Source organism: Podarcis vaucheri, assembly GCF_965113315.1.
Source record: "Podarcis vaucheri genome assembly, chromosome: 1".
Taxonomy (NCBI): Eukaryota; Metazoa; Chordata; class Lepidosauria; order Squamata; family Lacertidae; genus Podarcis; species Podarcis vaucheri.
In genome coordinates this window covers 51,634,860-51,658,840 of record NC_138759.1, presented here as the reverse complement: position 1 = coordinate 51,658,840, position 23,981 = coordinate 51,634,860, and the positions used below count along the sequence as shown (strand labels likewise).

General features: G+C 43.5%; 1 protein-coding gene across 4 annotated transcripts in view; it reads right to left on the bottom strand.

Moving 5' to 3' along the window:
- SPI1 (Spi-1 proto-oncogene) overlaps window positions 1–6,155 on the bottom strand; it is a 29,613-nt gene extending 23,458 nt beyond the window's left edge. For 2 of the 4 annotated variants that reach the window (XM_082226744.1, XM_082226745.1), the window contains exon 1: window positions 5,814–6,155. In XM_082226744.1, coding sequence (XP_082082870.1) covers window positions 5,814–5,858 — 45 coding nt within the window. In that variant the 5' untranslated portion in view covers window positions 5,859–6,155. The remainder of the gene's footprint in view (window positions 1–5,813) is intronic. The other 2 variants (XM_082226743.1, XM_082226742.1) reach the window with 2 other exon arrangements.
- Window positions 6,156–23,981: the final 17,826 nt, after the last annotated feature.

Sequence of the window (23,981 nt, the reverse complement as noted above, 5' to 3'; positions counted from 1 at the left end):
CATCTTCCCAAGAAGTTGCCAAATGGCAACGTGCAACCAACCATTAACCTCTGCAATAAAAACAATACATAAAATAAAAATAAAGGAAAATAAAAAATAAACTGAAGCAAAATTAAAAATATATATAAGTAACATTTAAATAGCAGCAGAACAAGGGGAGCAACTTCTGCTTGGTGTTTTTTTTAAAGCCCCAGTGAACAAATAAGTTATTAACTAAACAGTGGAAGGCAAATGAGAAGGCAGATGAGGAGAAGCCAGGGGAGCTTTGCTGGCAATACTGTTTTTTAACACTGAGCCACTACTCTGGTTTGTGACCCAGCCACAGTCTGGCCAAGGCATTTTGGTGCCTGACAGGGGAAAGCCAAATGTCACATACAGTGGTGTTAAAATATAGTACTACATAAACTTAAATAATTAGGAGGATGTACCAGCGCAGTGGGTGGCGCTGTGATCTAAACCACTGTGCCTAGGGCTTGCCGATCAAAAGGTCGGTGGTTCGAATCCCTGCGATGGGGTGAGCTCCCGTTGCTCGGTCCCTGCTCCTGCCAACCTAGCAGTTTGAAAGCACGTCAAAGTGCAAGTAGATAAATAGGTACCACTCCAATGGAAAGGTAAACGGTGTTTCCGTGCACTGCTCTGGTTTCGCCAGAAGTGGCTTAGTCATGCTGGCCACATGACCCGGAAAATCTGCGGACAAACGTCCGCTCCCTCGGCCAGTAAAGCAAGATGAGTGCTGCAACCCCAGAGTCGTTCACGACTGGACTTAACTGTCAGGGGTCCTTTACCTTTACCTTTACCAGCCCAAGGTAGGGCTGGGCAAGACTCCTTTCTGAAGTCCTCGAGGTGCTACCAGTCAGTGTAACCACTAGTGAGCTAGGTGGACCAGTGGACTAACTCAGTACAAGGTGGCTTCCTATGTTCCTATTGACTAGTCACTGCTATTTAATGGTACCTCAAATGTGTGGCTTGTGGCCAGTCACCTTACTTACTTAGCCTGGCCCTAATCATTGACAGGTGGGGTGGCAAAGGACCCTCGTAAGGTCTAATGACAAATAGATGGGCTGTCCTGGGGAAATGAAGATATTCATGTCCTAATAAAAGTGGGAGTGTGGGGAATATCCCTGGAAAAGGCAGGAACCCACCCCAGAAGACTCCTGTCAACTAAATTATCTGCACTACTTCAACAAGGGTATGTGTCAGCCATGTCAACCACCTGACAGTGGAATACGCAGAACCACTCTTGCCCTCATATACCATGGGGTTGCTTTACACTAGGGCTGTAGGATTAACCTAGCATTTGTATGGCAGAAAGCTTGGAGCTTGTCATTTTATTGGGGCTGCAACAATTTGGAAGGGCAGGGTTTGCACCTATGTGTTACTGGCGACTAGGGTGGCCAGGTGAAAAAGAGGACAGAGGTCCTGCACTTTTAATAGTTGTGTAAAAGATGGGATTTCAGCAGGTATAGCTTGTCATTCAATTGTTAAAGGTGCAAGAGTCAAATCCCTCCCCTCCCCCACAAAGAAGCTTCAGTGCTTTATCCTGTCCTTTTCTGTAGTACTGTACTTTATCTACGTCAAAAAAAGATACACTAGGGATTGTGGAAAACAGTTTATGGGCCTTCCCTTGCCCTTGCTCTCTTATGCATCCCTTTTTAAAAGACTGAAACGGTTATAAAAAGAAAAAGAAAAAGATTTTTGTTCCCTCAACTAGCACCAAAACAGGAGTTTCATTGCAAAATCAGAAACAAGCTCTATAGCTTGCTTTTTCAGATGCTTTGTTTTATTTGTTGGTTACATTTGTTTCCCAACTTTTAGCCAAAATGGCACTACATGGAAATTGGTTGCCTACGTCCCATTTCCAGTGAAAATCTGTGAACAGGTTTCAACAAATATTTAGGGTTCTAAAAATGTATCTGCCCAGGAGGAGTTATGCAAATTCTCTCATAACATTTCTACACGTATGTGCACATAGAGTCACTTAAACACCCCTATGACAACAAGAACAAAAAATACATTTAAAGAAGTGCACAGAAACATGCTTAATCTTTAGAGGGAGCTAAAAAATTGTAATGGCACATCATAAAACCTGTCTTGGCAGCCATACAGCTCTCTCAGTCCAAGTGTATGCATTTTTACTCAGAAGTAAGTTACAGTGACTTAGTGGAACTTACATTCCAGCAGGGTTAAACCTACCAAAGATTAAAGTTGGGCAGCTACCTTCTGGATATCATGAAAGGATAGCAATTTTTAAGATTTCAGACACGTTCATTTTTATTGCCAGGGAAAGGTGCTTGTGGAATTCTCTGCCTCAGATGAAAAATAAATTGGCCACCCATAGCATGGAAAAAGTCGGTCAAGAAGCTTTTTCTCCCTTTCTCACAACACTAGAAGTCATAGACATCCAATGATGCTGAATGTAGGATGATTCATGACAGATAAAAGAAAGCTCTTCTTCACATAGCATGCAATTACTATGGAACTTGCTCTCCCAGAAGGCAGTAGTGGCCACCATTTTGGATGGCTTAAAAAAAGGATTATAAAAATTCATGCAGCACAGTGGTACCTCGGGTTACAAACACGTCGGGTTACAGACACCGCTAACCCGGAAGTAGTACCTCAGATTAAGAACTTTACCTCAGGGTGAGAACAGAAATCATGCGGCGGCAGCGGGAGGCGCCATTAGCTAAAGTGGTACCTCAGGTTAAGAACAGTTTCAGGTTAAGAATGGACCTCCAGAATGAATTAAGTTCATAACCAGAGGTACCACTGTATAAGGGGATCAATGCCTATGCTTTACCTCCACTGTCAGAGGCATTATGTCTCTGAAGACCAGTTGCTGGGAATCGCAGGTGAGTCGAGTGCTGTTTCCACTGTGAGAACATGATCCTGGACTGGATGGGCCATTGGCCTGATCCAGCAGGTTTGTTTTATGTTCTTAACTTTCTGTATTATTAACTTCTTTGACTTGGGGGAGAGTGTAATTTGCTGTCCTGCCTCTAGTGGTGATATGCTTTGAGCTGGCCCTGCTTTCTGGTAAGTGTCCATAGGGCTGCAACTTTAGTAACACTTAACTGGAAAGAGTTATATCATATACCCCCATGACTGCTTCTGGTTACATCCTGTTAAACAGGATATTGCTTTATCCGACGTGGACACAAACACACACACAAGAATTTGCAACCCCAACCTAGGGTAAATGAATGCAAGGCTACAAGATGTTGGGAATTATGAATTATAGATAACTTCTCATCAGAATATAGCTCCAATCATCTTTAAATCAGGAAAATCCCAATATGCAATTGTCATTCCATGGGTAGCTGTCACAATTGGCAGTCGTGACTACAGTGGTACCTCGGGTTACATACGCTTCAGGTTACATACGCTTCAGGTTACACACTCCGCTAACCCAGAATAGTGCTTCAGGTTAAGAACTTTGCTTCAGGTTTAGAACAGAAATCGGGCTCCGGCGGTGCGGCGGCAGCAGGAGGCCCCATTAGCTAAATTGGTGCTTCAGGTTAAGAACAGTTTCAGGTTAAGAACAGACCTCCGGAACGAATTAACTACTTAACCTGAGGTACCACTGTATCCACAATTTGGCATTTTTAAACTGAGTAAGCATTATTTAATTTTTCAGCATTCTGTAACTTTTTCTTTGTAGCAAGGAATGGCTTGAACTTATAAATTTGATAAATAACAATTTTTAAATCAAACACTTCCAAAGGAGGGGTCCAGGATGGGACATTTGCCCATGAGATCTCTACGTTGACTAGAATGTACATTTTATTTTCAAAAGTCATGCTATGTATTTTGTGTACCATTCATAAGCGGCACATGTTGCATTACAAAGCAGTTACTGCAACCTGATAACACTGTATAGAATAGAACCTACTCCCAAATAAGTGTACATACAATTGCAGTCCAAGCATCCTTTGTGAAAATACTCAAAGGCCACTTCCAAACTACCACTATTTTGTGGGTATGATTAAATCAGATGCTGCACAAATATGGTGCATGTAGTGCTTTTTAAGAACCCAAACCAAAAACAAACATGAACTTTTGTGATGAGAAAAGTGATAGGGAATTGCACCGGACAGAGTGGGATAATTGCAGTGCACAAACAAGTCTTAATGAATGCTCCATGAACAGTAAATTTAAATAAAATAAGTTTACAAACAACTACAGTGGTGCAGTATAACTTCAATGCAAAATTTGTCCAAACAAATCAGGGTGAATGCTCGATAAAAAAAGTTGCCTGGAAGAGACTGAAGATTGAAGACCAAGTAGGCAAGTAAACCAGCAACACAGAGTATTAGGTATATGTTTTGTTGGCTCTCGGTATTCATGGAGTATTCCCATCCTGGCAAATAGTGCAATGAGATATATTAACTTGTAGAATGTTCTGTAATAAAAGTAATTTACAGTGCAAACCTACACATGGTTATTCAGAAGTTAAGCCCACATATTTTAGTGAGGCTTCCTTCTAAGTGTGCAAAAATTGTAGCCTGAGATAATGCAAAGTAGTTCATATTGACTTTTTAAGGGGTGGTTTTGCAAATGCATTTACCTATATGCCAAATGATTTAGTATTCTACATAGTCTAACTACTTTACAGTGGTGATGGAGATGTTGATGAAGATACATCCAAAATTATTTAGTATTCTGCTTACTTTCACTGCATCCTAAAGTGCAACTGAAAACAAGCCTGCCCTACTCAACCACACAGCCATATGTCAGGTGATAAGAAAAAATCAAATTTGCTTATCTTGTTTTTCCTAATATGTACTCCTACACAGTTAAGCAAGATTCATTGGCACCTTTGAAATTAAATATGCATTTGTTTAAATTCTACAAACCTCAATATTTTTACAAGGAAGTCCCACTTGATCAAGAAAGACGTATTTCTGAGAAAACATGTTTAGCAATGGGTCGTATTTCAATGGACTTCTGGCCTGCCAGTTTTCCAAGCACGGATGAAATCTACTCCAAATATATAAGACAGCATTTGTGTGCTTAGAAAACTATAAATGCCAACCAAATTAATTATTAATTTGATACTAATTAACATAAATAAAAATAAAAACGACCAAGAATATTGGAACAAGCATATAGTAAAATATTAATGAATGCTTCAGTCTGCAGGAGGGGAAAGAGAGAGAATGGCTTTTATCCCCTGAACATTCCATCTGATCAACCTAAGCAGGAAAGTCTTGCCCCTTTGTCTCATTTAAGATGGAGGAGTTGGGAAAACCAGATGAGGTCAAGATATTTTGCTTCTGTTTAATGTAACAGCTAAGAGTTCTAAACAAAGATATGAAATTCCTCTGAAATATCCGGATACTGACAAGAAAATACAGTCCCTAAAAAGAGAGGACAATCCTAAAATGCTTAGAACATTTTGTATTTTGTTTTCTCCCTTGTCGCCTAAAACCATATAGTATGAACACCAAAACCTATATTTAGCTATAGATTACAATATACCTGCAGTATCACACAAAACCCAACAGTCAACCACAAAGCCAAGTTTCCCCCCCTAGATGCCTGCTGGCTTATTATACCCATAAACTAATACTGTATGGGGTCATATCAGTGAAAGGCAGAAGAGATAAAAGAAGCAGAGGGGAAATGCTAACTTCCCATCCAGTCATTAAATAACAAATCACTAATTTTATACACCCACGAGCCAGCAGAAAACTTTCTAGTATTATAAATAACAAAAGAGCGACATTTTTTCAACAACAAATCATACATATTTTGTTTTGCAGTCTGTTGGCAAAGCCAAAGACACAAAACTGGGATTAATGCCATATACTCACAGGGGAAATGAGGGAAAATCCTTCCATCTTGCAAGTTTGCAACATTCAGTCAACTTCTTTGCGAACTAATTTTCTAATTTCAGTTATCCAGCTTTGTAAAAAGACATCAAACAAATAAAAATAAATAAAAATTAAAACATCGATCCTGTTTTTAAAATTAAAACAGAACTCCTTGAAGGCCCTTTGCAGTGATTGACCTCAGGACAGGAAGGACCCTAATTAGTTTTCATACTTTCCCTCAAAAGGTCTGGAGGTGAGTTCTTCCCTTCGACGTATCTGAAGTTCCTGATTTCACTACATATCTGTAGGCTGGAGATAGCCCTTGAGCTGTTGTAGCCCAGTGTGACATCAGAACAAAACCCGGCCTTTCAACCAGTTTGCATAAATTACATTTAAGGAGTTGTGGTGTTGTTAACAGGAAGTCTGTCGCCAGCTTGATCGGGTACTTGCTTCATAACCAACAGCAAACATTATTGCCCAGTCCAGGCAAGAACTAGCAACTTGGTACAGATAGATAACATTTCTAGATGAAACCATGATGAGTTTATGTTGTGATATTTGCACTTCTCTCCAGAATAACTAAGTTAGGCAGGCTGTCATTTGTGACAACTGTCTATAGGACGAATTCAGGAACATGAACCCGTTTTTGTGATTCTGTTCTGCCAGGGTGATAAAAGACAGAAAACGTGATTAAAATTGTGCAAGAATTTAGAAAGAAACTTGGTGAATGGGTAATTAACATTTATCATACTGTGTATTAAGACCTGGAAAGAGGCCTTGGGTCTGTGAGGCCCTGTTAGGAACCATTTGAATAATATTATTGAATATTTATTTATTAAATTTATATGGCCATCCACCAATAAATATTCCTCGGAGAGCTAACAAACAATGGTGAGGGAAACTTGCATAATCGTAATAGACAGCCATGAAGAGTGAGACCTTATCTATTTACACTGCGAGTATATATTGAATTATGCCACCTCAACTGTCATGGTTTCCCTCCCCACACTATCCCCCAAAAGGGGGTGGGGACAGCTTGGGATACTGAAATCTGTTAAAAATCGTAATTCTCCTCAGTGCTTTTTTTTTAATTAAAAAAAATGTTTAGGGGTACTCTCATTTTGACTCAAGAAAATCACCATTTTATATTTCAAATCAGTAAAAATAAATACAGTAAATGGACAAAAGTACAAAGATTCACAAGATGTTTAGGGGTATGCGTACCCCTGAGACCCCCCAGAAAAAGCACTGGTTCTCCTTCACAGAACTACAATTCCCAGGCTGCCATAATTCCATGGGAAGTGAGAATTATGCAAACTTTTGAGGAGACCTTGAGATCTTTTGTGTTCCTTCCTCAGTTAATGCATTAAATGCGCGCATTCCTCCCATATGCCTTTATCTCCTTCCTGTACTGAAAATTATCCCTTTTAGGATTCCAACTTCAACATACAAAACCTGTTAGTAACTATGAGTGAGTGAGAGAAACTGACTCCTGATGTCTTTGGCTGAGATTCTTCAGTATATTCCAGTATGTTCATCAAATTTCTACTCTCTGTATCTTCAATAATGCAGCTAAGTGGAAAAACAAATCTTCTAGGAGAAGAAGCAATTTTGCATCTGAAAAGAGATTGCAGTCTTGTTACAGAAGCGACCAGCTGAATACATAAGCAGATCCTGATCAGAGACAGAGCAATGGTGCGCATGAAAGAAAAGATGTAATTGGCAATCAAATGAAGTGTTTCTCCTGGTACATTTCACACCACACAATAGTTCCTTCTGATTACAAATCAGTTGAGACCAATACAGATAAACCTTTCCTCGGTCCACCTAAATGGTTGCGGTCAGCAGTGGTCAGTGGGGTGGCACAGGTAGGGTGGCTTTGCGTATCTGGCTTCCTGGCAGCAATCATCGCTGCCGCTTACCCGAAAGGAGGGTGGTGAGGCACAGAGAGCTCTGCATGGTGCAGGGGCAGTGGCAGTGGCAGAGCCAGTCTACCACTCCTGACACTGTGCCACACTGAGCCGACTGTTCCTTGCCCCACTACTCTTGGTAAGCAGCAGTGACACTTAGTGTTGGAAAGACAAGTGCCCTGCTTGTGCCAGCCCACAAATCACTGCTGGTTCAAGTGCATGCTGGTGTATCTAAAGAAGTATCAGGTACCTCCATCGTTCTGCCTGGACACTGAGGTCCAGCGCCGAGGGCCTTCTGGCAGTTCCCTCACTGCGAGAAGCCAAGTTACAGGGAACCAGGCAGAGGGCCTTCTCGGTAGTGGCGCCCGCCCTGTGGAATGCCCTCCCACCAGATGTGAAAGAGAAAAATAACTACCAAACTTTTAGAAGACATCTAAAGGCAGCCCTGTTTAGGGAAGCGTTTAATGTTTAATAGGTTATTGTATTTTAGTGTTTTGTTGGAAGCCACCCAGAGTGGCTGGGAAAACCCAGCCAGATGGGTGGGGTATAAATAATAAATTATTTTTATTATTATTAGGTAGAGAGATCAGGGCCGCCCTGAGAAATTTTTAGTGCTAGCAGTTGTGCACATTCATTCCTTCTGAATGAAAAAAAATTAACATGGAAACTATTCAAAACATATGTCATGAGTGATGAATGAGTCTGCATGAGGGTTTTTTGTCGCCCATTTATGCACATAAATAGCTTACTCAGCAGTGGGAATTACTTTTTTCCAGTGGTAGCAGCTGATATCATTGGCTGCTTCCTTGAAGCCACCATGTTCTTTTTCTAGAATGCCCATAATGTTGTGCTTGCACATGGAGGCTGGGGCTACTGGAAGCTGTTGTCCAAAACTTCCAGTGGGAACCAAGTTGGAGAAAGGATGTTCTAGCGCATTCTAAAGGGGAACTGGTTGCTGCCATTTTTTTGGAGACACCTGCCATACCAATTCTGCCCCACACATCGAATGCCCTGGAATCATGAAACAGTGGGGGAATTTGAGGAAAATAAAATGGTGGCCACCAGACGTTGGCTGAAGCAAAACGAAACAGCAAAACAAAAGCAAAACCACTACATACTAGCAAGCCTGTGCTGGGTTGGGCCATAAATAGGGGTGACGGGGAATTTTGATTCAGTTTGGTTTTAAAGGCAAGCCTCTCTAATCTGCACTTTCCAAAACAATACAAGAACCGAAACACAGATATCCTTTGAAATTCACACTCCTCTGAATTTTGCAGTGCAGTCCTTCAGTCAAGTAATGTGTACAAAAGTGCATACACTGGGGTAAAGTGACCATAAAAATGTATGTTAGCAAAAATAACATTATTTATGGGAAATTGTTTTGCTGGTGTATTTATATTATGGGAAATTGCATACAAAAATGTGTACATTAGTAGAAATTCACACTCAAATGCTGATGAATTTTGACGATGACTTCTTTTTAAAAAAATGCAAACTGATGTGGAAATGTAAAGAACTGAACTAAGATTGGGAAACTGAAAGTCACAGATTTGCCCATCCCAAGCAAGAAAGACTCTCCTCCCTGGAAGAGAGGGGAGTGGTTGTGGGCGGGAGACCGAGCCCCACCCCTGGTAGGGGCATTAGCCCCCTCCCCTCCTACCTGGCTGGCACCCACGCCCACCGGAGGTGGCCAACCAGGTGCCTCCGGGGGGCGTGTGTAGCAGCTTAATGCTGTGATGCTAGCTCCGCCTCCTCCTCATTCGTCGTCGTCCCTCAGCGACATTTATTGTTTCTATATATTTAATGCATTTTTAAAATAGAAAAGATGGAACTATGTCAAAAGACTCAGCTTCCAGGGATATGCAGGGAGGTATTAGGGAAGGAACTAGGAAAGCTTAGACAGGAAGTATAAGAGAGGCTACCTTACTGTAGCTTCCTGGGGACATTGGTACATTAATATATTTGTTATTACACTTCTTCCTGCAGGGAGTTCACACATTGCTGTTATAGAGTGCTGTGCAACATGGGATTGTGTCAGTGTGAGAGCCTGTGGGGCAGCATTAGTGATGAGCCCCCCCACCCAGTACTTTACCTCTTTCCATTCTGTGCTTTTTAAATTTTCTGTTTTCATTATAACTTCTGTCAAGGTAACTCTAGTAAGTGTGGAACTCTGAACCAATCTGCATATCTCTAATGGCGAGGTTTCAACGCCCTCAGTAAACTATAGTTTTCAGGATTCTGTCAGAAACACCATGCTAGTTAGGCTGGAATAAAACCAATATATGTTTATGATGCAGATGTGTTTCATGTGAAAGTGGTCTAAGCTTTGACACCTGTGTTGTTAGATTTGGTGTGGAGGAACATCATATTCCTTCAACATCACTATACTGAATAGTTATGATCCGATGCTGCACATCAGAAGCAAATACCACTGCAGAAATGAAGAGCAATTCTTCTACCCCCTCCCAATAGCTGCCAGCCACATCAGACTGAGGTGGTTTCCCCTCAAGTCCTGCACACAATTTAAGGTGCTTTCTTTTTCCTCCCAACCAAACCACATCAGTTATCACCTATCTGATTTTTATTTCAGTTACTTTCTTAACAATCAGATTTTGCCTCTTTCATGCCTTCTCTGTGCTAGAATAGAAGTATTCTCTGCACAGTGCAGAATTCTCATTCATTATTATTACGATTATTACTGTTATTACTATTACCTGGCCTCCAACAGCAGGTCCTAGGGTGGATTACAACAATTTAAAACACAGTATTAAGACAGTTAAAACAAGTCACAGGACAAAGGAATAGGAATGAAGAGATTTTCCTCATATCTCATCATTTTCACAGATATTCATCTTCATTCAAATCTTGCTTACATGTCTCTCAGCTGAAAGGAAATGTGTACATTTCAAGACAGTTAAGGTGCAGAGGACCAAAGCATCCTGAAGGTCACTTTTTACTGACATGGTTTGCAAAGATATATTTCCAGACAAAAAATTACATTTAATCTCATTGCATGTGTGTGTGACTGCATGCATGGAAGTGATCTTGAATATAAGATTGTGATTTGAGGACCCAATCCCCGCTTGGGGAATAAAGACACATGGACACAGTATATAAGGTTAATGGGCAAAGAAAAGGCCACAACTTTATTGATTACAGCATGTGAGAATGTATTGGCTTAGGCATTGGACCACGGAACATTAGACTCCACCCACTCGGAGAGGGGTGAGTTTGAGGAGGGGTTAACCACCAGGAGGGGGAGCCTGTTGATGCTAATACAACTATAGGTACTCTCCTGATGTCACCAAGGGTCGTGCCATGGCCGCCCGCCACACGGGCATCGGACAGGATCCACGACCACCTGATTCCTTTAGCAGAATACCCAAAATTGATGGGGTAGGCGATGGCCACACCTTGCCCCCGAAACACCAACAACACATTCCAATGGCTAACCGCCAAATACCATGAAAGTTGTGATGGTTGCTATAGGTAGGCGAAAAAAACCAAGAGGCTGGGCCAATTTTGCCAATTGGAAAAAACTCCTACCAGACCCCCTGGACAACCAGGGCGACCAACCAAAGGTCCATAGCAAAGTCTCAGGAAAAGCTAAACTCTAAAAGGGAGTGGTGGGTGGGTGACTTGAAGAAAATTGTGTGTGCAATGGCAGGGATGGATGGCGCGGCCACATTTGAGCGGCAAGCCACGCCCCCGCAGAGCTTCCCTATTGGGTGCCCAACCGGGGGCGTGGCATGCCAGCCAATGAAGTTGACGCCCCCTGCATGACACGGGAATCGTCTCCCGCTCACAACCCCTCCCCTCCGGGAGGAGGAGAGACTTTATCATACACACACACACACACACAGTGGTACCTCAGGTTAAGTACTTAATTCGTTCCAGAGGTCCGTACTTAACCTGAAACTGTTCTTAACCTGAAGCACCACTTTAGCTAATGGGGCCTCCTGCTGCTGACACGCCGCCGGAGCAAGATTTCTGTTCTCATCCTGAAGCAAAGTTCTTAACCTGAAGCACTATTTCTGGGTTAGTGGAGTCTGTAACCTGAAGCGTATGTAACCCGAGGTACCACTGTATATATATTCAGAATTAAGTTCCATCCAGCTCCATTAGACTTAATCTCAGTTAAGTATGTGGGTAGGACTGCAGCAGTGCAGCACAACACTGTGCATGCCTACTCAGAAGTTAGTCACCTTCAGTTCATAGAGTCATTTAATTGGAAGGGACATCAAAGGTAATCTACTCCATTGAATCAGTTGGAAGGGGCATTGAAGTCTAACCATCTACCAATGCAGAAAATCTATTTCTGCAACATCTCTTATAGGTAGCCACCCAGACACTGCTTTAAAAATCTCCAATAAAGCCTACCACCTTTCAAGATAATCTGCTCCACTATGCCAAACAGCTTGCATTATCAGGAAGTTCTTCTTGACATTTAGTCTAAACCAATTTTCTTGTAATTTGAACCCACTGCTTTGCAAATAAGAGATCTGCTCCATCGTATTACTTTATTACAGCCCTTCAGCCATTTGAAAATGGCTATGATATCAGCTCTTAATAATCTCCTCTCCCAGTTAAACATACTCAGTTCCTTCAAATTTTCCTGATAGAAGTTGATCTCTGATCCATGCACCTTCCTCAAGACATGTTCCAGTCTATCAGAAGCCTTCTTAACTGATGGGATTTCCTCCCATGTGAGTGTGTTTAGCATATCAGCCTAAATCTCCCAGGATCTATGGCTAGATCATGGTATGTCTTCCCCCTTATACTATGCTTCTTGCAGAGCTACTGTAGCATAAAGGTTAAGAAACTGACATGTGATCCATGAAATCCCCTGTTCAAATATATAGAAATCTCTGCCACAAATTCAGTAGGTGATCTTAGGTAAGCTGTTATCTCTTAGTAACATTTTCCACCACAACTGCAGTACGCACACAGTAATACTTCACGGCTGTTGTAAGGATTGTTGACATAATGAATGTGAAGTCATATATGAAACTCCTCCTCACTCACGTGCAAATTTGAGATTCTGAAGAATTGTTGGCCCTTGTATGTCAGCTTTCATCAGCTAGGTGCTCTCCAACTCTCATCAGCCTCAGCCGACATAGGCATGGTGACTGAGACTGATGAGAGTTGTAGTCCAAAACATCTAGCACACACCAGATTGGCAAAAGCTTCTCTATGCCAAATATAGGAATTGCTGTTGTAGGCCAATAAACAGACCAGGATTTAAAGAAAACCTTCTTTTTGAATGAGGGTTCTAAATCTCTTATGACGGAGGGAGGAGAGGAATACTGGAGTTTTTAAGGAAAGAGGAAAACACTGGGTAGGATTCAGCTAGTGAGTTCTATACAAAAGGGCTTCTCTATTGCTCTCCAGAGTTCCCTGGGAAAAGTGATCCATTGTTAAACCACTCTGAATTGTAATTGGGTGAGGGGAATGAGAGTCTCCTAACAACTCTCAGCAACCTTAACTAACTACAACTCCCATAATTCTTTGGGGGAAGCCTTTGCAGTTAAAGTGGTATAATGGTGCTTTAAATGTATCATGCAGATGTGGCTTAACTGTCATGGCTTCTCTCAAAGAATTATGGGAGATGTCATTTGTGGAGGGTGATGGGAATTCTCTGTTAAATGTCCATAGACCACCAACCCTTTCACAGGACTATAGTCCCTGGAATTCCCTCTCCCAGGAAGTGGGAAATGACTGTTAAATCACTTTAAGTCTATATTGTAGATATGTCCTTTCCCCTCTGCCCTCCCCCCCCCCCCAAAAAAAAACTTTTACTTGCTATTTTGCTAGTTTCTGGATGTGGAGAACACTGGCTCACCAACCCCACAGGAAACATCTGTGAAATACACGTCATTCTACTTTTTACAGTTGGTGCTTGCTTGGCTGGTAGCTTTGTGTGTGTCTTGATCCTCTGTATGCTGGCGTTCTTGAGTTATGGAAATGCCATTTAGTAATTTACTTTCAGGAAGAAATACAAGGCTCACTTCAGTAAACATTTGCAATGTTGTCTACTACTATGAAATTATGTATTTTGATGTCTATCTGTAATATAGGATTGTGTGGTAGGTCATTTATGCTTCCTGCTGATGTTTTATTGCAGCTTTATGTTGTCCTTATGTTTGTTTCCTTTTTAAAAATCTTGCTGCAGACAGCCATGAGTGACAAGGAAGGTATATTTGAAATTTATAAAATTGTTCATCGTAAAGTGTGTGTGTTTTTAAGTCAGTGCAACTTCTGTAAAGCACCTAGAACTTTGTATGTCATTGAATAAAACTCAAGACTGGTGTGCAGAGGTAATTCATTACAGTGGGGCCAACTCCAGGACTTTTGGGGTGGCAGTCTAGAGCCCTAGTAAGAAGCGTGAATAAGAAGGCCCAAAAGGCAGCAAGTTTGGCTTATTGTGTACCCAGTCACAGCACCCTCTACCCCAGGAGTCAGGCCACTCCGTCCTGCTTAAATACACCGGAAGCAGACCTGAGTGAAGACTATGGAAGCAAGGTCTGTTCTCTAGGCCACTGCAGATTGGTTAAAAATTGAAATCTGGGTTTGGCGGGCACCAGGATGCACTATGGATGCCAGGGAGAAGGGGCCAACAGCCACACAAAAAATGGTGTGGCTTTGGGGGGATGAAGGAGGCGCTGTGCTGAGTCGCAACCACTACTCACCCATGAACTGGGTAAGCAGCCATTACCACATTCTGAAGTAGGTTAACTAGTAGTGCACATTCCCACCTAAAGAGGAGGGGGATAAGACTGTCCCAATTTTTATTCAAGGGCATACAAAGTTCTGGGTGCTACGCAGAAGTTGCACTGAAATTCTGTAGCAATGTACTGCAGTGGCGTAGCGTGGGGGGTGCAGGGGGGCCCGGCCACACCGGCGCAACATCTGGGGGGGGCGCACTCGCACTCACACTCGCAGCTCTCTGCCCCTACCTGGCTCACTCACTCTCTCTCACTGCAGTGCTGGCTGTGCGAATCCGATCCGAGCCGCTGGGTCGCCGCTCACTGTGGAGGGGGTGGGTGCCAGGCGTTAGGTGCGGAGAGAGAGCGAGGGACTATCTGGGGGAGGGACAGTGCAGCGGCCGCCCAGCGCAGCGCTGAGCGCGGGAGAGAACCACACCAGACCAGCCCAGGCAGCAGCAAGAAGAAGCTGGCAGCGGCGGCGGGTTAGGGGGCGCAAATTACTTGCCTTGCCCCGGGTGCTGACAACCCACGCTACGCCGCTGATGTACTGTACTTAAATTCTTCTCCAGCAAGAAACTTAAAATTCATGTATAAATTGTGAAATTGAAGCCTATTTGCTTAACGAACATAAATTGTGCTTTTTTTGCCAGTCAAGTGGAGAGGAGTAAGGAGTTGTATGGAACATGCTCCTTGATTGCTCTTCTCTTTACCTCCCTTTCCGTTCTGTTCAAATTATGTTGCTCTGCTACCTTCCTGACCTGCTGTTTGAGTTGAACTTATAGACAGGTACACTATTACTTTCAATGTTTCTGTGTTTCCTGCTGTCAGACACGCACTCACTTTTACATTTCATCTCAGCGCTGGTCCCCCTGCTTTAAATCCCTAATTCAAGGCCATTAAATATATGATCAGTAGCATGTTAGGTCATTTTAAATTATTGACTTTTTAAATTTCTTGGTGAGAATAATTTAAGTACATTGCTACGGAATTTTGTGGTTTTTATAAAAAAATAGTACAAAGGACCCACAACCTGACCTGTGTGCACGGTGTTGTATCTATTGGTTCTACATTTGCTATGGTGTGAAAATTCAAACTACCCCAGAGAGGCCTGTCACTTTGCCTGCCCCTCGTGCTCAGGCCCTTGGGTGACAACAAGTTGGGACATTAAGATGTTGCATGAAATCTGACAACAATCAAACAAAGAAAAGGGAAGTCGCGATATCTTTAGCGTGCTGGACTGGATTCGCTTGTGGCAATTCCCAGAATGAGTTAAATCCTTGTGGGGGTAAAAGTGAATCAGAATTTGCACAGCATATTCTGGAATTTCCCTAAATGATGTGTGTGGTCACTGAAAAAAGGGAAATGGTTTGTTTCATAGCAGGAGATGGTGGTAGGAGACGAGGAGGAGCCAACACTAAAACAAAACCAAGGCTGTATATTTATAATTCTTATGGCTTCTCTTGTACAAAGGCAGAATTCCTGTTAATCAGGTCATTAGGGAAGACCTTTTTTAGTCACCTTCTTTGTTGCAGTATTCAGCAGTTAATCCTAAAGAAATTAGTATTCTCCATTTTGTTTGGGTAGGCCTTGTCCACACACAAATTCAACCATCAGGTCTGCATCCAAATAACCACATGACTAGTATGACACGCCTCAGGGAGCTTTGGACTCATATTTCTTTTTTGCTTGCCATGAAACACGGGGAAACCTCTTTTAAAACTGAAGGGTGGGAGATATATGCCATTCAAAGGGAAAAGGTCAATAGGCCCACTTGGTCTGCCCAAGCTCTTGGGTGACCTTTAGGAAGCTCTTTGGATTTTCCTCCATAACTAGTACTAAGTCCTAGCTGGGCATGTTGAAAACAGTTTGCAAATGGCTCATTATGAATCATCAGTATGTTGACGACAACGTAGTGTGTGCACATTCAGAGGATGACCTTCAAACCATCCTAACAAAAAGCTTGGTCTATCGCTCAACATCCATAAAACCAACATGCTGCACCAACAAGTACAAAACAACCCGTCTGCAGCGCCACAAATTCAACTCAATGGTGTAATGTTGGAAAATGTTGATCACTTCTCCTACCTGGGCAGTTATCTTTCCACAAGGGCTAACATTAATGCTGAAATCCAGCATCGCCTGAGCTCTGCGAGTGCGGCTTTCTCCCAATTTAATTGCAGAATATTTGAGGACCGGGACATTCGCAGGGAAACCAAAATGCTTGTTTACAAAGCTATCGTACTACCAACCTTACTGTATACTTGTGAAACACGGACCACTTATAAACGCCACCACCAACTCCTCGAAAGAGTCCATCAACGGTGTTTCCAAAAAAAATTACACATCACTTGGGAAGAACTAATGCCAGTGTACTGAAAGAAGCAAAGTGTCAAAGCATTCTTCAACATCAGCTTCGTTGGACTGGTCATGTTGTGCAGATGCCTGATTATCGTCTTCCAAAGCAGCTACTCTATTCCGAACTTTACAATAGAAAGCCTAATGCTGGTGGTCAACAAAAGAGGTTTAAAGACTCTCTCAAGGCAAAACTTTAAAAAATGTAGTATAAACACCAACAACTGGGAAACACTGGTCTGCGAGCATTTCATCTGGAGAACAGCCTTTACCAAAGTTATCATGGGCTTTGAAGACCCTCGAACTCAGGACGAAAGGGAGAAATGCGCTAAGAGGAAGGCATGCTTGGCAAACCCTTACCATGATCAAATCCCACCCAGAAACCTATGTCCCCACTGTGGAAGGACGTGTGGATCCAGAATTGGCCTCCACAGTCACTTACAGACTCATTGTTAAAACCATGTTTATGGAAGACAATCTTACTTGGCTACGAGTGATCACCAAAGAAGAAGAAGAAGATGAATGCACACTTTAAAACCAACCTGAATTCTGCTGAAAGGTTCTTATGTAGGCAAACCTCTATGATGCTCACAAGTTCTGAACCAGGCCATGCCTTGCATTTATTACTAATCATATTGTTGCACGTCATCCCACTCTCCCAAGTAGTGTGAGATTCCAGGGGTTTCAGATGCTTACCCAGGGTTTGTGTTCCTTTTTCTTCCCCTCATGCAGATGAGATCTCCATTTTCTAAATGAAATCTTCTTGTCTCTAACAGCTTGTCTCTAATAGACTACAGTCATTTAGTATATCTAGACATTTTACCTCTTTGTTGTGAGCAGAACACACATCATACTAAGTCTATGTAAGGGTAATGGAAGTCACCTATAACTACAGCATCTCCTCTTTTGAATAACTCCTTGATTTCATTCTCCATCTCAAGATTACCCTGAGCATTTTCATCAGGGGAATGACAGCATGTCCACAACGCTAAATTCCTTATCACCACCCACAATGATTCTGTGGAAGAATCCCCCTTTAGGATTTCTAGTTTGTTGGTCTCTATGTCCTCTTTGAGGGACGCGGGTGGTGCTGTGGGTTAAACCACAGAGCCTAGGGCTTGCCGATCAGAAGGTCGGCATTTTGAATCCCCATGACGGGGTGAGCTCCCGTTGCTCGGTCCCTGCTCCTGCCAACCTAGCAGTTCAAAAGCACGAAGTGCAAGTAGAAAAATAAGTACCGCTCTGGTGGGAAGGTAAACGGCATTTCTGTGCGCTGCTCTGGTTCGCCAGAAGTGGCTTAGTCATGCTGGCAACATGACCTGGAAGCTGTACGCCAGCTCCCTCGGCCAGTAAAGCGAGATGAGCACCGCAACCCCAGAGTCATCCGCGACTGGACCTAATGGTCAAGGGTCCCTTTACCTATGTCCTTTTTGAGGGAGATTTGTTTCAAATCAGAAAGTGGTGGATGAGGTGAGGGTGCCAAATCCTTCCTCAGCCCATCATCTTCCCTCCAAAATCTTTCCCCACAACCTAGTTTCCCTTGTCTGGGCTAATTTCCAGACTGGGAGAACAACAGAGAAACAGTTGGGGAGAGAAGGAGAGTTGGCTGAAGGGCTCAGCACCTCCCAACCACTTACAACAGCTCTAGAGGAAATCCTAACCCGTGTTTTACTGCTGCTTGACTGAGTGCTTCAAAGAAGCAGGTCTGCCACTGTCACATGTAGTTCCTCCACAGGTGATAACAATTTGCCAGAAGCTATCTGGTATGTGTTCATTAACATGGAACTGTATTCTTCTGCATCAGTGACGTTGACCAACAGTCATGCAGCTGGGAAAGCAAGATACTATAACTTCACACAGTCTTCTTGCTATGTAAGAAGCCTGAGTGGCTGCTTTGTAGACATTTTTGCACAACCATGTCCTGTGAGTTCCAGGATGAAGCAAGAGAAAAAGTCCTCCTTTAACAATGCAACAGCATGAATATGAAACTGAGGGCTGAGGGCTGTATGCATTCTGGAAGAAAATTCAGACTTTTGGTGCTTCTTCCACACTTAGCTTTTTAAAGCTTTAGTTCCAAAACTGTAGGACAGGTGGAGAAGCTCTGGAAAGAGAGCATTGTTTCATGAGGCCTGGAACAGGCCCTACCATGACATAGAGTACCCCTCCAGATGAGTGTTTTGGAGTTGTTGTTTTTCCAAGGGTATCCTTAGGAAACATTAGGAAGAACTTCCTGACAGTAAGAACTGTCCGACAGTGGAATTTGCTGCCAAGGAGTGTGGTGGAGTCTCCTTCTTCGGAGGTCTTTAAGCAGAGGCTTGACAACCATATGTCAGGAGTGCTCTGATGGTGTTTCCTGCTTGGCAGGGGGTTGGACTCGATGGCCCTCGTGGTCTCTTCCAACTCTATGATTCTATGATCCTGTACATGTTCTTCACACAATAATAGTGTATTAGTGGTGGATTTATCAGCTGTTCTGAGATGCTTCCCCAGTGTTAACACATTATTGCTGTCTGCACGGCCTACAGAACAGCAAAGGCGGGACAAAAATAAACCAGAACATTGTGTGCTTTGTGTTATATCTGAGATATAAACTGATTGGAAGTGAAGCAGTGTGACCACTCCAAAACATTTTTCAGGAGCAAACAGTATTCGAAGCAGGATTGCACGTGACCGTCCTAATGGCATTGTGAGTGCAAATAATCATGAAGTGCTATAATAAAAGGGATGTGTGGAGGGCCCCCAAAGTGTAGCAGCCACCTCTGGTGGCAAATGTAGAGTGGTGGGGAATAGATAGAGCTGTGTGTGTCACGTGACCTCCCCTGTACTTCCTAAACTGGCCCTCTGATGTGATGGGGGACACTGCCCTTTTTCATTGTCAATGGAAGATCCATCTGGCAGTCTGGCCAACTTTTGCATGTGGAATGGGCGGGGGTGTCAAATCCTTTCCTTCATGATCTAGGGGCAGCCCCGGTGCACCCCTTCCCCTCAAGCGGTGGAAAGTTCAGAGCAAACTTTGCATGGTCAGCTTAGAATCAAACTAGACATGACACCACAGACTTGGTTATTCAGATATCTAAAGCAGAAGTCGGTGTGGGGTTGACTTTTTATGACCAAAAGGAGTGCATGGTTAAGGGGCAGATGAATGGTCCCTGTATTTTACACTTTCCTCCCTGTAGCCTCTCCTCATAAATGTTTTTCTTCTAGCCATGCTTGCTTTTGGTATATTGCAGCTCAGCTGAGAACAGAATGCAAAGGAGTAAGCTGTGGGTACATAATTAGCATGCCTTACCAGTGCGCCTTTTTTTGCTGTAAAAACCAGATCCTCCAAATTTAAGCATATTTAAAGAAGACCAGGCTTCTTCAACCTCGGCCCGCCAGATGTTTTGAGGCTACAATTCCCATCATCCCTGACCACTGGTCCTGCAAGCTAGGGATCATGGGAGTTGTAGGCCAAAAACATCTGTAGGGCCTAGGTTGAGGAAGCCTGGTTTAAACAAATGAAATAGCCAGTGTCACATTTGGCTTGGAGGACATTGCTCTGGAGAATTCAGAACTGCATTCAGATATGATGCCATGACATGCTTTGTTTCATGTCCTAACACGTCAACTCATGGCTCAGGACTGCAACACCGCAAGGACTGCCTCTCCCCATATAAACCGACCCAGACTCTCTGTTCACCTTCTGAGGCCCTTCTTCATGTGCCTCTTCCACAAAAGGTTGAGAGGGTGGCAACATGAGCACTGGCCTTTTCGGCACTGGCTCCCTGTTTGTGGACTGCTCTCCCCAGGGAGTTTTGTCTGGCGCCTTCATTATATATCTTTAGGCACCAGGTGAAAACATTCCTTGCTGATTAATATTTACAGCCTTTTAAATGAATGTGTTTTTTTTGGGAGGAGTAGTGTTTTGTTGTTTTCGTTTTAACTATTTATTTGTGCTTTTAGCTTGTATTTTTATCTTGTGAACCAACCTGAGATCTTATTATGAATGGTGGTATAACAGCAGCAGCAGCAGCAACAACAACAACAACCATTGACAATTCACAGTTATGGCCACTGGTCTGTTTCAAGAGGTTGCTGTGCCATGAAGATGATGTGAATTTAGGAATGTATGTATAGCTAAGTGTTAAGCAGGTGGAAAATGAAACCAACCAAATAGCTCTAAACTATGGTTTGACTAGGGACGCGGGTGGCGCTGTGGGTAAAACCTCAGCGCCTAGGACTTGCCGATCGTCAGGTCGGCGGTTCGAATCCCTGCGGCGGGGTGCGCTCCCATTGCTCGGCCCCAGCGCCTGCCAACCTAGCAGTTCGAAAGCACGTCAAAGTGCAAGTAGATAAATAGGGACCGCTTACTAGTGGGAAGGTAAACGGTGTTTCCGTGTGCTGCGCTGGCTCGCCAGATGCAGCTTGTCACGCTGGCCACGTGACCCGGAAGTGTCTTCGGACGGTGCTGGCCCCCGGCCTCTTAAGCGAGATGGGCGCGCAACCCCAGAGTCGGACACGACTGGCCCGTACGGGCAGGGGTACCTTTACCTTTACCTTTATGGTTTGACTACTATATGTCTGGGAGATCCACCCATAGTGCTGGCTCTAGCCTATGGTTAGCACAATCTGATCTGACATGTCTAATTACCAAGAGGTCTGTTTATTTACAAATGAACAGAATAAGTAGAGATAATGAGACTCCAGAGGGACGGACAGAGATAGGCAGCAGAAGTTGCAAAGCAAAAAATGCTTCTCCCCCAAAATCTCTTAATAGCTCTGCCAGCCTGAGCAAAGATTGGTTTCAGCTTCCACCTTGGGCAAGTGCCTCATATTTCAGATGCTTATGGAAGGTGCAGTCTGTTGTCAGTGATGAGACCTCACCAGGAATGAAAGAGGGCATTGATCCATCCATCAAGACAGCATGGCCCACAGAAGCATAATGTGACCTACTAGGAGACTTGTAGGTTTACCATGAAATATACTGATGAAGCATCTCATTCTGGCTTTCCAATGTAATTTCTACATGATATGCAGGTGGAGAGTGGTGCTAACAGAGGATTGAATTATATGGCATATGGGAATAAATGCACAGAACGGATGAATTTGTTTTCTCCTCTTGCTCTCCTCTTCCCTCTCCCCACCCTTTTGAGCACTTTAAACTACAGAACACAACTGAACATGGAGTTGCTAACTGAGCTGACAGCAGTAGGAATCATGGTTTATAAAAAGCTACTAGCACTGCTGAGCTGGTGAAGAGAAAAGAGGAAGTGACAACCAAGGCAAATGAAAAGGAAAAAAAAAAAAACCCAACATATTGCCTTTAAATGGCCCTGATTCTGAGTTGTTTTTTCTTTGGACTCTGAAGGACATAGAGGCGCCAGGTTGCCCCCAGGTTTGAGAGGGCCCAGGATGCCTTGCATGTGTGTGACATCACTCACGCCTCCCAAGACCGCACAGGTTGGTGCAGCCTTCTGCTAGGCTGCATTAGTCCCCATGTGGTCTCCCGACAAGTGACATCACCAGTGGCGTAGCGTGGGGGGTGCAGGGGGGGCCGGCCGCACCGGGCGCAACATCTGGGGGTTAGGATTAGGGGGCGCAAATCCACGGGTTAGGGGGCACAAATTACTTGCCTTGCCCCGGGTGCTGACAACCCACGCTACGCCACTGGACATCACATCCTCAACATTGAGGGGGCCAGGACCCCTTCAAACAAATATCAAGGGTGCCGAACCACCATGGCTTCCTAGAGTTGGCAAGCCTGGGAGGACCACAATAACCCTTCAGAATTCATTATCACCCCGCTTTGCTGTTTCCTGCACTGCAGTGATTCCTATCCCACCTTAGACAGTAGTAGAGTACTGTGAATGACTGTGTAGCTATATGCTTGTTCTTAAGACACAAAACCTGTGCTACTGGCAGAGGTACCAACTTGAATAAAAAATTTGGGGCCCGGTAAGCCCCGCCCCGCATAATCGATCACAAGACACAGCACACACACACTATTTGAATGACAATGCCCATCAACTTTGGAGCGGGCCGGCCCCCTCAAATACTTCATTGGGGAGAGTTGGCCCCTATGGCTACTGGTTAATTATGAACGCAATGCTACTAATGTATGTCAGGTGTTCCTTAGAGTTCTCTGCGCTGCCACAGGAAGTTGTAGGGTGCTCACCTCCATTTGTGTGGGGAAATTCAGCCTCCATCTTCCTCGGTATCTCTCATCTTGGCCACTTTTCACCCTCCCGCCTAACTCTTTCCTCACTCACCCTCCTTTATCATACCATGTTTTGCCTTCTAACAAAGCAGGAGGGAAAGCTAAGTTAGATGAAGAGTGCTTCTGGTTTGCTTTAGTGAATGAGGTGAGGAGAAAGTGGAACGCCTGAGTTGCACCAACAGGAAACTGGAGGCTTCTCTTTCACAGTCTTTGTTTTCTGAACAGTCAGGAAGGGCCCATGATAGAATTTCAAAACACAGGTGGGCATTCAGCCATACTAGATACACCATAAGGTTTTTTGTGTTGTTGGTTTTTTTAAAAAAAGAGTAAAAAGGGGGAGGGGGAAACGTTCAAAGCATTTCACATATTGTTACCACAGGGCCAAACTAAAAGTCACTCTGAATAACATGTAGCTTTCTCCAAGGTTTATATCCAAAACTGTATTTTATACGGTGGAGACTGTAATCTGATGCAGAAGATTGGCATGGATGGAGAGGGGCTTCTTAATCCTTTCCTCTTGGGCCATTTCCTTGCCAGAAATAATTCTTCTCAGGCTGCCTCCACCGGTCTGTCTGCTGGGGAAAAGACAGATGAATCTGCACCAAATGCCTTCTGCCCATCCTCTGTTATAAATATGTGCTTATGTGATCTGGTGCATATGTTTCTGTCTATTTTTAATTAGTGTTAATTGCCATGGGCCTTTGGGACAGAGGCGTGTGGGTGGACTACAGAACTGAATAAATAAATGTGACAAGGGCAGAACAGTAGCCTATCTTTTCCCTGAAAATAAACCTAAGCATGTGTCACTTAAGCTATGAGATGTTGCTTCCTTGTTTACCTCTGTTTTCGCTTTCTTGCTCTTTTCCTCTTGGATGCACTGTATTCATTTTATTTTATTTTAAGCTCTTAGGACAGGGACCTGTCTTCTTCTTCGTCGTCTCCTCTTCCTCCTCCTCCTCTCTCTCTCTCTCTCTCTCTCTCTCTCTGTGTGTGTGTGTGTGTG